Source organism: Mobula birostris, chromosome 12, assembly GCF_030028105.1.
Source record: "Mobula birostris isolate sMobBir1 chromosome 12, sMobBir1.hap1, whole genome shotgun sequence".
In the NCBI taxonomy this organism is placed as follows: Eukaryota; Metazoa; Chordata; class Chondrichthyes; order Myliobatiformes; family Myliobatidae; genus Mobula; species Mobula birostris.
In genome coordinates this window covers 53160872-53178376 of record NC_092381.1, presented here as the reverse complement: position 1 = coordinate 53178376, position 17505 = coordinate 53160872, and the positions used below count along the sequence as shown (strand labels likewise).

Sequence of the window (17505 nt, the reverse complement as noted above, 5' to 3'; positions counted from 1 at the left end):
GGTTGTGTCTGCGCAGTACTCCAGTCAATTACTTTGACATTCTGGCTTTACCATCACTGAATCCTCCTCTCTCAATATTCTGGGTGGAATTTGGTGGGGGTGGTGGGTGATTGATCACCACTGAACTTCAAAGAGGCACTACCACCTTTACAAAGACAATCTGGGAAGACAGACTTGCTGGGAACTGTGGCACTCTATACTTATACCACCAGATGGAGCTCCAATTACTCCCAGTGCTGCAGATGATTGTTCCCACAGCAGCTCAGTTCTACTAACTTCACCAGCCTTGCCATGTTACACACATTCCTGACCTTATGCTTAATTACCAGCAAGCTTAGAGCATCACTTCCCCACATTCTGTATTCATTGCATCATCAGATCAACACATTAGCTCATGGTGCATCATATTCATTGCATCATCAGATCATAGTGCATCAAATTTTCTCCTTAAACAATAAGCAAATACCATGAACATTTTACTTCAAATCTTTCCTTGCCATTCCAAAGGCAATTTAGCTTCTCTTATTTACAGCATCCATTTAAAGAGTTTGGTTGAACTTTCTGTTCTCTTTTAAAACTTTTCACTGACTTTTCAACTTGCTAGTCACTTTATGCACATATGCTCTTGCATTCTTAAAATTTGTAATAGTTTACTGGGAAAGGAACTTCATAAACTAAAGAGCTTGCACTCATAACAACAGTCTGACACTCTATTGGTAACCTTTTGGGAGATCCATTATTTGGTATATCTCCATTCTAAATCACAGAAAGAAAGCGGCTTAAAGTATGAATGAATTTTAAATAAAAGCTTTGATCCTCAGCAGTGACTGCTTTGTCAATTCAAAATATGTTAACGGTTCATCATATTAATTTTGGTTCATTTTTATTTAGCATAAATTTATATATATTTACAGTTATTTCCTTAAATATTTATTTCTGAGTTAGAATATCCTTTTTATTTGACATAAAATGCCTTTGGTCTTTTATTGATTACCTTTAATGCATAGCTTGCCTCCTAGCAGAATCAGTGTTTCCTTTATTCTTCTCATTACTATTATTTACTCAATTACTTTCTTATTTTCCCATGACATTTTCTTTCAGTTTTGATAATTTTGGAAATCAGGTAAGATGATATATTAAAACCAGAGGTCAGCAAAGTGTATGCTTTATACTATTTTGCTTTTGATAAACTTTTGTGGTCATCTTGTGTATACATAATTGTTACTTAATGATATAAGTAAAAATTGTCCAAAAATTACATTATTTAGATATGTAATGATAGTAGGTGGGATGTCCTTTCCTTAGTAATTTCTCCTCTCATTTCCCGTAAAGAGCTATTAGTGTTTGCCCTGATGGAGTCCCCTCGGTTGCGAACTTAGCATGTGATGGAATTGTGGCAGTGTGGAAGTGCAAATGGAACATATTATGTTTCACATTGTATTGTCAGGTATACCTGTTGCTTAGATTTTAACCCTAATCCAAAGCAGGAAATTGGATGTGTAAAGGGACTTGGAAGTCTACTGCAGGGTTCCCTAAAGCACGAGTGTTCTTTTTCTTTTGCAGGGGGCAGATCAATCTGCCCATCTGACCCAACAGGTGATTGTCAAGTACTCCAGTAGCAACTTGCTTTAAGTCAGCATATTGGGAGGCACTAGCTCAAGATATCCTGACAGTCTTTAATAGTTTGTCAGCTGTCAAAGGCTTCTCAAGAAGTTTTAAACCCATCTGCTTATCACTGTTTGCACTCAGTGTTCCCTACAGTGACAGTGTGAGCATTGAAGTAAATGAGGCTCCAGTTATACACTCTCTCTTGTGTGGAACTAAAAACTGGATGTAAAGAACACCCGGGCGCTCCTTTGCGAGTTGTTCAGGTGAACTTCATTTAAAAGGTTGGTTGTGACATAGATCAAGGTCAATAGGTTCTTGGAAATAATTTTACAGAGCTGTTTTTGTTGTGAATCTCTCCAGGCTTGAAGCAGCAAAAGATGACTATCGTATTCATTGTGAAGAGCTTGAGAAACAACTGATTGAAGTACAGCACAGAAATGATGAATTAAACAGTTTAGCAGAGGAAAATCTCGCTCTTAAAGATGAAATTGATGTTCTGAGGTAATAAAAAGGTCTCCTGACAAAGAGTCTCGGCCCGAAACGTTGACTGTACCTCTTCCTATAGATGCTGCCTGGCCTGCTGCGTTCACCAGCAATTTTTATGTGTGTTGCTCCACCTACATTGTGTTAAGTAACAGCACAAAATATTGGAGCAGAAGTAGAAAAACATAGAAAACCTACAGCACATTACAGGCCCTTCGGCCCACAAAGTTGTGCCGAGCATGTCCTTACCTTAGAAATTACTAGGCTTACCCATAGCCCTCTATTTTTCTAAGCTCCATGTACCTATCCAAAAGTCTCTTAAAAGACCCTATCGTATCCGCATCCATCACCGTTACCGCCAGCCCGTTCCACGCACAAGTAGCCAAATAGTCCATTGAGTTTGCTTGGTTGAGTATGGCTAATCTGATCTTGGCTTCAAAAGTTCAAAGGTTCAATTTAGTGTCAGAGAAATGTATACAATATACATCCTGAAATGCTTTTTCTTTGCAAAACATCCACGAAAACAGAGAAGTGCCCCAAAGAATGAACGACAGTTAAACATGAGAACCCCAAAGGCCCCCCCACCAAGCTCCCCCCCATGCGTAAGCAGCGGCGAGCAACAACCCCCCCCCCCACTGGTAGAACAAAAAGCGCACCCGCTACCGAGCACAAGCGTGAGCTAAGTGATAGCAAAGACACAGACCTTGCAGTTACCCCAAAGACTTTCGCAATTCATCTGGCATTCGGCTACCCACAGATTCTCTCTCTACCTCATAAGAGAGAGAGAGGTATCCCCCATTTTCACAGCGAGCAGGAGACATAACAACAACCGGCTGGTTTATGATGTTAAAAAGTCCATTTCGTCGCTTTTTTACGAGCTCTGTGCCCAAAGATCTCAAGTCTTCAAGCCTCCAGCGAAAGATTTTCTGGCCTCCCTGATGACACACGAGTCTCCTGCCATGATTCTGACCCTCGATCCACCCATCTCCAGAGCCCCAAGATCTTAGGCTTCCAGGCACTACGCCACCTGTCAGGCCAACCCCTTGGCATGCTGAACATCAGCCGGTCCTGAAACCCTGAGAACGAGTCCCATTCCCGCAAAGGATCGAAGTGAGCATGTAACTCCAAGTCAGGGTCTTCAAAAGAACCCTGAAAGGGAAAAATAAAGATATTAAAGATGGAAATAGAGCTGTTTCTGAAGATGCAAGCAAAGGAGTCGCCGTTTAGCGCCATCATTACTCCGTATCCATCTTCATTTACACTTTTTCCTTGCTCCTGATTGCCCTTGATGACGCTATACATCAAAGATCTTATGAATATTTTTAATAACTCTGCCTGCATAGTTCACTGGAGGAGAGAATTCTTGAGGTTCATAATCCAAGAAAATTATTGAGAACTTCCTCCTCATCTTTATCTTAAATGGGCAGCCCCTTAACCTACAGCAAGACTATCCCCTAATTTTAGATCCCTTTTAATGTGTATTGTCTAAATATTATTAAACTAAACAACAGCAACAATTCTGACCAGGAATTGTTTCATAATCTGTGTCATCAAAGAGTTTTTTATATTTGAAATAAGAGGATAGATAAATCATTCAACTGTATTATGCCTCTTTCATAGGAGACCGACACAGAATGCAAGACCACCTACAATAATTGGCTTCAATTTTGGATGCAAAAGCAGGAACACACAAAAAAAAACTGCTGGAAAATGTATAAGCACCAGCAAGTTCACTGTTCCTCTGCAGTTTTCTGACTATATGCTCCTATGTTGGACTGTGCATGTAATCTAATCGTGAAGTGCGAGATGGTGTTCAGAATTTGAAATCCATCAATCACTCTGCACCAAGTGCAGGAACAGTTTTTCTCTGTCTTAGAGTAGAACAGCTGTGAGAAACCAAACAAAGCTGAGATAATATATACCTTTTAATTATTTTGGTCAGTTTATTTTTACATATGAATTGCTTCTCATTTTAACAGTTTGAATGTGATTTGATGGTTTATATTTTGAATGCTTTTGCTTGTGAAATATTCTCAGTACTCCAACAGGGGTAAGTTCAGTCACAGCTAAACTGTAGTTTGAGTTTTTTCTGCATTTTTATTGGTGGGGCATGTTCTCCAACTCCTTACCCTCTCCTACCTCCTTTACAGGATTTGCATGGTGGAAGCTCTGTCACAGCAAAGAGCCTGGCCCCCAATGAGCGTGGAGCCTGCTTCTGTCCATGGTTGAACTGTGCTGATTTTGATCAGTGGTCTGCCTTGCATAGAACATAGAACATAGGTGCAGGAGTAGGCCATTCGGCCCTTCGAGCCTGCACCGCCATTCAGTATGATCATGGCTGATCATCCAACTCAGAACCCTGTACCAGCCTTCCCTCCATACCCCCTGATCCCTTTAGCCACAAGGGCCATATCTAACTCCCTCTTAAATATAGCCAATGAACTGGCCTCAACTGTTTCCTGTGCAGAGAATTCCACAGATTCACCACTCTCTGTGTGAAGAAGTTTTTCCTAATCTCGGCCCTAAAAGGCTTCCCCTTTATCCTCAAACTGTGACCCCTCGTTCTGGACTTCCCCAACATGGGGAGCAATCTTCCTGCATCTAGCCTGTCCAATCCCTTTAGGATTTTATACGTTTCAATCAGATCCCCCCTCAATCTTCTAAATTCCAATGAGTATAAGCCTAGTTCATCCAGTCTTTCATCATATGAAAGTCCTGCCATCCCAGGAATCTGGTGAACCTTCTTTGTACTCCCTCTATCGCAAGAATGTCTTTCCTCAGATTAGGGGACCGAAACTGCACACAATACTCCAGGTGTGGTCTCACCAAGGCCTTGTACAACTGCAGTAGCACCTCCCTGCTCCTGTACTCGAATCCTCTTGCTATAAATGCCAGCATACCATTCGCCTTTTTCACCGCCTGCTGTACCTGCATGCCCACTTTCAATGACTGGTGTATAATGACACCCAGGTCTCGTTGCACCTCCCCTTTTCCTAATCAGCCACCATTCAGATAATAATCTGTTTTCCTGTTTTTGCCACCAAAGTGGATAACCTCACATTTATCCACATTAAATTGCATCTGCCATGAATTTGCCCACTCACCTAACCTATCCAAGTCACCCTGTATCCTCTTAGCATCCTCCTCACAGCTAACACTGCCGCCCAGCTTCGTGTCATCCGCAAACTTGGAGATGCTACATTTAATTCCCTCATCCAAGTCATTAATATATATTGTAAACAACTGGGGTCCCAGCACTGAGCCTTGCGGTACCCCAGTAGTCACTGCCTGCCATTCTGAAAAGGTCCCGTTTATTCCCACTCTTTGCTTCCTGTCTGCCAACCAATTCTCTGTCCACATCAACACCTTACCCCCAATACCATGTGCTTTAAGTTCGCACACTAATCTCCTGTGTGGGACCTTGTCAAAAGCCTTTTGAAAATCCAAATATACCACATCCACTGGTTCTCCCCTATCCACTCTACTAGTTACATCCTCAAAAAACTCTATGATATTTGTCAGACATGATTTTCCTTTCACAAATCCATGCTGACTTTGTCCGATGATTTCACCGCTTTCCCAATGTGCTGTTATCACATCTTTGATAACTGACTCTAGCATTTTCCCCACCACCGATGTTAGGCTAACCGGTCTATAATTCCCTGGTTTCTCTCTCCCTCCTTTTTTAAAAAGTGGGGTTACATTAGCCACCCTCCAATCCTCAGGAACTAGTCCAGAATCTAAGGAGTTTTGAAAAATTATCACTAATGCATCCACTATTTCTTGGGCTACTTCCTTAAGCACTCGGATGCAGACCATCTGGCCCTGGGGATTTATCTGCCTTTAATCCCTTCAATTTACCTAACACCACTTCCCTACTAACATGTATTTCCCTCAGTTCCTCCATCTCACTGGACCCTCTGTCCCCTACTATTTCCGGAAGATTATTTATGTCCTCCTTAGTGAAGACAGAACCAAAGTAATTAGTCAATTGGTCTAATGCGTACTGTGCAATTGAATCTTCAGAGCTATATAAGGTGTTTTAATACTGTTCAGAAACTGGGAAAATCAAAAAGAATGTGGTATTGTGTTTTAAAATGAACTTTTTGTTTATTCATTGTGGTAATGTTACCCCTTCGTATGCCTGTAGTTGGTTTTATCTAGTTCACCCACATCTGCTTGGCTTTTCATGAAATTTATTTGAAGCTTTTCTAAATACTGAGTTTTCTACTCCTTTGCATGCTAAGCTTTTCTGATTACAGATTAAGTAGAGAGAAGCTGTTTCCATTGTGCAGCAGTTCAAGGACTAGAATTTAAAGTGATGACTGAAGCACGCCAGGGAACGTCTTTATTATTATGCCGAGAGTGATTATAAATTGGAACACAAAGGTGGTGTAAGCATCATCAATTAGGGTTTTCTAAGGGAAAATGTGTAGACACTTGACGACAAATTAATTTTAAGCCTGCAGTGGAATATGACTAACGGGATTTCTGCTCCTGGACTAGTGTGGACAGTTTGAATGGCTGCCTCATGTGCCGTAACAATCTCTGATTCTGTGATTTGTTCTCTTCAGGAATTATTCAGATAAGGTAATCAAGCTAGAGACCACAGTGGAGACATACAAAAAGAAACTGGATGATCTGAATGACTTGAAGCGACAGATGAAGTTATTGGAGGATAAGAACATGATGTACATGCAGAATGTAGTCAGCCTGGAGGAGGAACTGCGTAAAGTTAATGCAGCTCGTGCTCAGTTAGAGACATACAAGAGACAAGTAAGCACAAATCCTGTTATGGGAGTTTATGTTGCAGTTTCATGAATTACAATAATATATCATCTGTGTTATAATTTAAATCTACAAGTCATTTAATAAAACACCATCTAATGCAGTACTTAGTCATAAGGTTCAGAAGATCCCACATTTGATTTGTGGTCCGTTGCGGAAGTGACCTTGTGTGAATAACAGGTGCATTGTCATTCATTGTATCAGCATTTCTGAAATGGAGCTGAGAAGGATACTTTCCTCACTGGAGAGCAGATTTGTTAACATTTTTAACAACTTAATTTGTTTGCATTATTCCAAAAATATGGTAGTGGAAGAAAGGTTGTTGAAATTTCCTGTAATTATTGTTTCTGTTTGTGAAAAAATGCTATCCACAGATCATTTTATACCTTACTGAATTCCAAATACGGAATAGCTTGGACAATTTCCTATCCGGTTGTTTGAAATAACATATGGTTCGGCATTTGGCACACTAGGAAATGTTTACTGCATCCCCTCAAAACTCTCCAGGGTCCTGGTTAATACGCTCCCTCCTACTCCCTCGCTTCTAGTTCCCTTGATCCCTTCAAACTGAACAAGCCTTGTTTTCTGTGCTTCATTTAAACAAAAAGCTTCACTGGAAAATGTATTACCCTACTGTATAATAAATTTAAAAAGTGAATTTAAAGTATGCTGGGTTATGAGTGTGGAAAATTTATTGGTCTGGCATGACCAAAATCCTAAAACTGCCAGATTATTGGAGTTCTTACTGCATGTGGAAGAGCAACTGCTGTTCCAGTGGGAACAGGTAACTTGAAATGGGTTAAAAATTGATCTGAGGACTTTACTATTTTGACCATAAGATAGAGGAGCAGAAATAGGCTGTTCGGCCCATCGAGTCTGCTCCGCCATTCAATTATGGGCCGATACAACTCTTCCAGTCATCCCCACTGTTTGTGAGGTGTGCATTTCCCCATTACACTACCGAAGATAATTATCTCAATGTATTATATCACTGTGCCAGTTGATCTGGTGACTTCACATTAACACTGGATGCATTTTGTTATTCAAGGTTCAAGAACTCCACAACTCATTGTCTGGGGAAATGAGAAGAGCAGACAAATTGGCTTTTGAGCTAAAACAGATTGAGGAAAAGCATGAAGCATTGCTGAAGGAAAAAGAAGTGAGTGTCTTTGCATTCAGATTGAAAGGGGCATCATTGTCTTTATAAACCCTTGAATTGGATTGCCTTATTGGCTGGTACATTGTCATGCTTTGGTTCGCTGCAAGATTTTTATAAAGGCTTTGAACTTTATTTTCTTTGATCCACATATTTCTTGGTGGTGATAAATTGTTACCTATTTAGTCAGATGTGACTTAATTTACACCATTTATAAGCAAACATACATATTTTAGCCTAGCCCCTAAACGTTCAGTCAGTAAAAGTGGATCAGATACTTTAATGTTGGCTAAAGCAGCTAAATCTAAATATTGAAAACACCATTGTCAAAATTCGTACATTTCCTATTTTATTCAGTACTTAATACTTCAGTTTCCTTGCTATTACATTGTTTCCAGCATTGCAAACTCAATTTCCACAGAACTTGTGTTCTATCTTCTCAAGCGAGGGGAAATCAAATCCCTTTCCACGAATAATTGAACAGCATGCTGATAGCAGCTTAAAGAACCTGTTTCTCTGCTCCATCAATGTGGAATCAGTTTGCCTTTAGTTATCAAAATTGGCAGTGGAATCTAGTCAGCTGAAAACTTCTGTGTGCATACTCTAACGGTCAACACAGTCAGGCTTTTAGGTGATAAGGCCAATAGTTCAGATGCTGTGCTCAAAATTCAGCACACAAGTCATAATCTGTGTATTGCCAACAGATACACAGTGTAAGTTTGCTTAAAAAAAAATCCAATTGCTATACCGCTATGTCGGGTAGTGATATTCTCCATAACTATGCAAATAGCCAAGAGAGGTATTCATCAAATGTATAGGAAACAGGGGGTAAATCAGGTGCTTGAGGAGTATAAGAGGTGCAAGAAAATACTTAAGAAAGAAATCAGGAGGGCTAAAAGAAGACATGAGGTTGCCTTGGCAGTCAAAGTGAAGGATAATCCAAAGAGCTTTTACAAGTATATTAAGAGCAAAAGGATTGTAAGGGATAAAATTGGTCCTCTTGAAGATCAGAGTGGTCGGCTTTGTGCGGAACCAAAGGAAATGGGGGAGATCTTAAGTAGGTTTTTTGCGTCTGTATTTACTAAGGAAGCTGGCATGAAAGCTATGGAATTGAGGGAATCAAGTAGTGAGACCATGGAAACTGTACAGATTGAAAAGGAGGAGGTGCTTGCTGTCTTGAGGAAAATTAAAGTGGATAAATCCCCGGGACCTGACAGAGTGTTCCCTCGGATCTTGAAGGAGACTAGTGTTGAAATTGTGGGGGCCCTGGCAGAAATATTTAAAATGTCGCTGTCTACGGGTGAAGTGCCGGAGGATTGGAGAGTGGCTCATGTTGTTCCGTTGTTTAAAAAAGGATCGAAAAGTAATCCGGGAAATTATAGGCCGGTGAGTTTAACGTCAGTAGTAAGTAAGTTATTGGAGGGAGTACTAAGAGACAGAATCTACAAGTATTTGGATAGACAGGGGCTTATTAGGGAGAGTCAACATGGCTTTGTGCGTGGTAGGTCATGTTTGACCAATCTGTTGGAGTTTTTCGAGGAGGTTACCAGGAAAGTGGATGAAGGGAAGGCAGTGGATATTGTCTACATGGACTTCAGTAAGGCCTTTGACAAGGTCCCGCATGGGAGGTTAGTTAGGAAAATTCAGTGGCTAGGTATACATGGAGAGGTGGTAAATTGGATTAGACATTGGCTCGATGGAAGAAGCCAGAGAGTGGTGGTAGAGAATGGCTTCTCTGAGTGGAGGCCTGTGACTAGTGGTGTGCCACAGGGATCAGTGCTGGGTCCATTGTTATTTGTCATCTATATCAATGATCTGGATGATAATGTGGTAAATTGGATCAGCAAGTTTGCTGATGATACAAAGATTGGAGGTGGAGTAGACAGTGAGGAAGGTTTTCAGAGCCTGCAGGGGGACTTGGACCAGCTGGAAAAATGGGCTGAAAAATGGCAGATGGAGTTTAATACTGACAAGTGTGAGGTATTGCACGTTGGAAGGACAAACCAACGTAGAACATACAGGGTTAATGGTAAGGCACTGCGGAGTGCAATGGAACAGAGGGATCTGGGAATACAGATACAAAATTCCCTACAAGTGTCGTCACAGGTAGATAGGGTCATAAAGAGAACTTTTGGTACATTGGCCTTTATTAATCGAAGTATTGAGTATAAGAGCTGGAATGTTATGATGAGGTTGTATAAGGCATTGGTGAGGCCGAATCTGGAGTATTGTGTTCAGTTTTGGTCACCAAATTACAGGAGGGATATAAATAAGGTTGAAAGAGTGCAGAGAAGGTTTACAAGGATGTTGCCGGGACTTGAGAAACTCAGTTACAGAGAAAGGTTGAATAGGTTAGGACTTTATTCCCAGGAGCGTAGAAGAATGAGGGGAGATTTGGTAGAGGTATATAAAATTATAATGGGTATAGATAGAGTGAATGCAAGCAGGCTTTTTCCACTGAGGCAAGGGGAGAAAAAAAACCAGAGGACATGGGTTAAGGGTGAGGGGGGAAAAGTTTAAAGGGAACATTAGGGGGGGCTTCTTCACACAGAGAGTGGTGGGAGTATGGAATGAGCTGCCAGATGAGGTGGTAATGCGGGTTCTTTTTTAACATTTAAGAATAAATTGGACAGATACATGGATGGGAGGAGGGATATGGTCCATGTGCAGGTCAGTGGGACTAGGCAGAAAATGGTTCGGCACAGCCACGAAGGGCCAAAGGGCCTGTTTCTGTGCTGTAGTTTCTATGGTTTCATCATCATAGTCTCAGTCATAGTAAATCAATAATGAAGTCCAGGTTTGCTCACAGAATAAATAATATCTGCTTTATTGTGTAATTTAAAATCATATTGAGATAGTAATCATTGCTTATTTCTGTTACTCATTGTTAATTATCTAATAATGTCTTTCATTCACTTCTATGTGGCTATTATTTATTAGAGTGTGTTTTTAACCTACAGCGGTTGATTATTGAACGTGATACTCTTAAAGAAACCAATGAGGAACTCAAATGCACACAACTACAACAAGACCACTTACTGCAATCAGGTAAATGTCAATTCCTTTAATCAGTCACACTCCATGCTCAGTAATTTTTGTAGTTTTCAGCAACTGAATTAATATATGTGTTATTTAAAACTCTTGCACATCTCAGGTTTTCAACTTTTATTGAGTCGTTATGATGGCATCAGTTTTATAATGAATGATGTTAACTATTTACAAATTAGACTTTAGACATCTACCTATTGCTTAGTCCTAACTCCATAAACAACTAGACTGTGATTAGCTCAAATTGCATTGATAACTATGAAAATAATCATTAAAAGAGCTTACACAAGCATTTTTTTGTAGAAACCTTTTATCATGATAATTAAATGTGAAATGGAACTATGCATCAAGGAGATGCAAATGGAGTCATAATATAAATATAACTTAATTATCCACATTAAATGGTGAATAATCTTAAGAATCTGATCTCTAGGTAAATTCACGTTGGCTTCGCATGACCATCTTGCAGCTGAAATTCTTCCTGTGGAATACCGGTATAGCTATTACATTTCTGCTTTGTTCAAAAATTGATCTCTCTTAATCTTAATAGTAAAACTTAGAAAATAATCACTTTGAATATGCTTCTCAATTTAAAAGCAGATAAAACATAGAAACAGAAAACATAGAAAACCTACAGCACAATACAGGCCCTTTGGCCCACAATGCTGTGCTGAACATATACTTACTTTAGAAATTACCTCGGGTTACCCATCGCCCTCTGTTTTTTTCTAAGCTCCATGTACCTATCCAGAGATTCTTAAAAGACCCTATTGTATCTGCCTCCACCACCGTCGCTGGCAGCCCATTCCACACACTCACCACTCTCTGTGTATTTTTTTAAAAATACTTACCCCTGACATCTCCTCTGTACCTACTTCCAAGCACCTTAAAACTATGCCCTCTCATGTTAGCCATTTCAGCCCTGGGGAAAAGCCTCTGACTATCCACACAATCAATGCCTCTCATTATCTTATATGCCTCGATCAAGTCACCTCTGATCCTCCATCACTCCAAGGAGAAAAGGCCAAGCTCACTCAACCTATTCTCATAAGACATGCTCCCCAATCCAGGTAACATCCTTATAAATCTCCTCTGCATACTTTCTATAGCTTCCGCATCCTTCCTGTATTGATGTGACCAGAACTGAACACAGTACTCCAAGTGGGGTCTGACCAGGGTCCTGTACAGCTGTAATATTACCTCTCGGCTTTTGAACTCAATCCCACAGCTGATGAAAGCTAGTGCACCTTTTGCCTTTTTAACCACATAGTCAACTTGCGCAGCAGCTTTGTGTATCCTATGGACTCAGACTTCAAGATCCCTCTGATCCTCCGCACTGCCAAGACTCTTGCCATTAATGCTATATTCTGCCATCAGACTTGACCTACCAAAATGAACCCACTTCATACTTACCTGGGTTGAACTCCATCTGCCACTTCTCAGCCCAGTTTTGCATCCTATCAATGTCCCAATGTAACCTCTGACAGCCCTCCACACTATCCACAACACCCCCAACCTTTGTGTCATCAGCAAATTTACTAACCTATCCCTCCACTTCCTCATCCAGGTCATTTATAAAAATCATGAAGAGAAGGGGTCCCAGAACAGATCCCTGAGGCACACCACTGGTCACCAACCTCCATACAGAATATGACTCGTCTACAACCACACTTTGCCTTCTGTGGGCAAGCCAATTCTAGATCCATAAAGCAATATCCCCTTGGATCCTATGCCTCCTTACTTTTTCAATAAGCCTTGCATTGAGTACCTTGTCAAGTGCCTTGCTGAAATCCATATACACTACATCTACTGCTCACCTTCATCAATGTGTTTAGTCACATCCTCAAAAAATTCAGTCAGGTTCGTCAGGCACAACCTGCCCTTGACAAAGCCATGCTGACTATTCCTAATCATATTATGCCACTCCAATACCAACCACTGAAGTAAGACTCATTGGTCTATAATTTCCTGGGCTATCCCTACTCCCTTTCTTAAATAAGGGAGCAACATCTGCAACCCTCCAATCCTCCGGAAGTTTTCCCATCCCCGTTGATGATGCAAAGATCATTGCCAGAGGCTCAGCAATCTCTTCCCTTGCCTTCCACAGTAGCCTGGGGTATATCCCGTTCGGTACAGGTGACTTATCCAACCTAATGCTTTCCGAAAGCTCCAGCATGTCCTCTTCCTTAATACCTACATGCTCAAGCTTTTCAGTCCACTACAAGTCATCCCTACAATCGCCAAGATCCTTTTCCATAGTGAATACTGAAGCAAAGTATTCATTAAGTACCTCTGCTATATCCTCTGGTTCCATACACTCTTTTCCACTGTCGCTCTTGATTGGTCCTATTCTCTCATGTCTTATCCTCTTGCTCTTCACATATTTGTGTGCTCTTCACACATTTGTCTTGGGGTTTTATTTAATCCTGCTCACCAAGGCCTTCTTATGTCCCCTTCTGGCTCTGCTAATTTCATTCTTAAGCTCCTTCCTGCTAGCCTTATAATTTTCTGGATCTCTATCATTACCTAGTTTTTTGAACCTTTCGTAAGCTTTTCTGTTCTTCTTGACTAGATTTTCAACAGACTTTGTACACCATGGTTCCTATACCCTACCATCCTTTCCCTGTCTCATTAGAACGTATCTATGCAGAATGCCACACATATATCCCCTGAACATTTGCCACATTTCTGCCATACATTTCCCTAGGAGCACCTGTTCCCAATTTATGCTTCCAAGTTTCTGCCTAAAAATTTCATTATTTCCCCTTACACAATTTAAATGCTTTCCTTATTTGTCTGTTCCTATCCCTCTCCAATGCTATGGTAAAGGAGATAGAATTGTGATCATTGTTTCCAAAATGCTCTCCCACTGAGAGACCTGATACCTGGCCAGGTTCATTTCCTAATACCATTTCAAGTACAGTCTCCCCTCTTGGAGGCTTATCTACATATTGTGTCAGGAAACCTTCCTGAACACAACTAACAAACTCCACCCCATCTAAACCCCTTGCTCCAGGGAGATGCCTATCAATATTGAGGAAATTAAAATCTCCCATCACAACAACCCTGTTATTATTGCACTGTAAGGAGCCATTCCTGCCCCTGAGCCATCCAAGTCTCTTAAATGGCCACAACATCATAACTCCAAATACTGATCTATGCTCTCAGCTCATCCACTTTGTTCATGATGCTCCTTGCATTAAAATAGACACACCTCAAACCATCAGTCTGAGCATATCCTTTCTCTATCACCTACCTATCCTCTCTTTCACACTGTCTGCAAGCTTTCTCGATTTGTGAGCCAACCACCCCTTCCTCCGCCTCTTCAGTTTGGTTCCCACCACCCAGTAATTTTAGGTTAAACTCTCCCCAATAGCCTTAGCAAACCTTCCTGCCAAGGTATTGGTTCTCCTCGGATTTAAGTGCAACCGTCCTTTTTGTTCAGGTCACGCTTGCCCCAAAAGAGGTCCCAATGATCCAGAAATCTGAATCCCTGCCCCCTGCTCCAATCCCTCAGCCACGCATTTATCCTCTACCTCACTCTTTTCCTTACTTATTGTTGGATGGCACAGGCAGTAACCCCGAGATTACTACCTTTTGAGGTCCTGCTTCTCAACTTCCTTTCTAACTCCCTGTAGTCTATTTCAGAACCTCCTCCCTTTTCCTACCTATGCTGTTGGTACCAATATGTACCACGACCTCTGGCTGTTCTCCCTCCCACTGCAGGATATCATGGATGCGATCTGAAACATCCCGGACCCTGCACCTGAGAGGCAAACTACCATCCGTGTTTCTTTCTTGCGTCAACAGAATCGCCTGTCTGACCCCCTAACTATAGAGTCCCCTATCACTGCTGCCATTCTCTTCCTTTCCCTACCCTTCTGAGCCACAGGGCCAGACTCTGTGCCAGAGGCGTGGCCGCTGTTGCTTCCCCCAGGTAGGCCATCCCCCCAACAGTACTCAAACAGGAGTTCTTATTGTTAAGGGGGACAGCCGCAGGGGTACTCTCTAGTATCTGACTCTTGCCCTTCTCTCTGCTGATTGTTACCCACTTATCTGTCTCCAGAGGCCCCAGTGTTGGCCTTCAGGCAAGTTGGGTACTATTCTCTTTGCACCTAAATTCCTATGTGTTCTCTCGGTTTAACATATATTTGATTATATACTCTTTCTCTGGAGATTCAGTTTAACTCTTTCAATAATTTCTGTAGGTTCTCAGGATAGTCCGCATAGTTTCCTGTGCTTAAAATAAAGATTTAAAGCAAAAAAAAAACTAATATGGAAATATCCAAATAAATTTATTTACAAAGCTCCAAGTGCACATTTTTGTTGTAGTTGTGGTATTCATTGTTTTAAAAACAAACTGAGCAATGATTCTAGTACAAACCACTTCTCAGCCAGCAGAATAAGAATAATTCTTGTACTTGATGGGCTGATGATGCTTTTTCTATCTTGACAACAGCCATTCTTGCAGTCGCACTCACCGTTTGCAATTCATTAAAATTGATTGACCTGTATATCTGGTGGAGCAACCCGTGAGCCATATTTAGGTCACGATGACAGAGCCTGATTCCCCACCTCTGCAATGCCCTAATGGCTTTCTGGCAGACTTTTGGCATCAAAGTTATGGTTTAACATGTATTCAATTATTTACTGCTATTTTACTGTTATACATCTTTAAATTATTTTTAAAAGTTTCAAATGTTCAAAGCAGTAGATGTAATGCATATGGATTTCAGCAAGACATTTGATAAAGTACCCCATGCAAGGCTTATTGAGAAACAACTTTGTGGGCCGAAGGGCCTGTATTGTGCTGTGGGTTTTCTATGTTTCTAAATATTTAAGATTATTCTGAGGATTAAGAAGTTAACAAATAATTTTTGTAAGTTAAAAAATGTTGGCAAAATGCTTTGTGGAAATGTTAGTGGAGTGTGTTTCTGTGCACAGAGAGAGAAGTGCTGTTTACTATGGTGAAAATTGTTTCATAAGTTGAATACACAAAAGAAATCAAAGGTGTTAGAGTACAAATTCATAAACTGAGCATTTGTAAATTGAGTATAAGCTGAATGTTTTAGTCTAACGAGTGCAAGTTGTGTTGAGAGCACTTGACTGAGCAATAATAATTTAATTTTCTCTGGACACTTAGAGAGAAGTTCATTCGACTGCAACATGAGAACAAGATGTTACAACTGCAACAGGAGGGATCAGATAATGAGCGGATTTCGATACTGCAGAAATTGTTGGACGAAGCAAATCGGACAAAGAACGAACTGGAGACAGAAAATAGGTTGGGCTGTGTTTTGAATATGACCCGGCTTGCCAGACAACTGCTACTTTCTTCATCCATGTTTCTTAAGTGATGCTCTGATTATCAAATGAATCTCCAGTTCAATTATCCTTTTGCTTTTTATGATGAGACTTAAGTTACACTTTTTGATGTACAAGCTTCATTTTTCAAAATTCAAAGTAACGTTAATTATCATGTCACCACATACAACCATGAGTTGCTGGTGAACGCAGCAGGCCAGGCAGCATCTCTAGGAAGAGGTACAGTCGACGTTTCAGGCTGAGACCCTTCGTCAGGACTAACTGAAGAAAGAGCTAGTAAGAGATTTAAAAATGGAAGGGGGAGGGGGAGATCCAAAATGATAGGAGAAGATAGGAGGGGGAGGGATGGAGCCAAGAGCTGGACAGGTGATTGGCAGAAGGGGTATGAGAGGATCATGGGACAGGAGGTCCAGGGAGAAGGAAAAGGGGGAGGGGGGGGGAAACCAGAGGATGGGCAAGGGGTATAGTCAGAGGGACAGAGGGAGAAAAAGGAGAGTGAGAGAAAGAATGTGTGTATATATAAGGGAATGTGTGTATATATGTGTATATGAGGGAATTAAATGCAGCATCTCCAAGTTTGCGGATGACACGAAGCTGGGCGGCAGTGTTAGCTGTGAGGAGGATGCTAAGAGGATGCAGGGTGACTTGGATAGGTTGGGTGAGTGGGCAAATTCATGGCAGATGCAATTTAATGTGGATAAATGTGAAGTTATCCACTTTGGTGGCAAAAATAGGAAAACAGATTATTATCTGAATGGTGGCCGATTAGGAAAAGGGGAGGTGCAACGAGACCTGGGTGTCATTATACACCAGTCATTGAAAGTGGGCATGCAGGTACAGCAGGCGGTGAAAAAGGCGAATGGTATGCTGGCATTTATAGTGAGAGGATTCGAGTACAGGAGCAGGGAGGTACTACTGCAGTTGTACAAGGCCATGGTGAGACCACACCTGGAGTATTGTATGCAGTTTTGGTCCCCTAATCTGAGGAAAGACATCCTTGCCATAGAGGGAGTACAAAGAAGGTTCACCAGATTGATTCCTGGGATGGCAGGACTTTCATATGAAGAAAGACTGGATGAACTAGGCTTGTACTCGTT

At 41.1% G+C, this 17505-nt stretch overlaps 1 protein-coding gene across 1 annotated transcript in view; it reads left to right on the top strand.

Moving 5' to 3' along the window:
* Nucleotides 1-17505, top strand: part of hook1 (hook microtubule-tethering protein 1) — a 90008-nt gene that overhangs the window by 44953 nt on the left and 27550 nt on the right. Inside the window, exons 10-15 of the mRNA XM_072274670.1 lie at nucleotides 1969-2109; nucleotides 6666-6867; nucleotides 7928-8038; nucleotides 10996-11083; nucleotides 11517-11577; nucleotides 16227-16367. Of these exons, the coding sequence (XP_072130771.1) occupies nucleotides 1969-2109; nucleotides 6666-6867; nucleotides 7928-8038; nucleotides 10996-11083; nucleotides 11517-11577; nucleotides 16227-16367 (744 nt within the window). The remainder of the gene's footprint in view (nucleotides 1-1968; nucleotides 2110-6665; nucleotides 6868-7927; nucleotides 8039-10995; nucleotides 11084-11516; nucleotides 11578-16226; nucleotides 16368-17505) is intronic.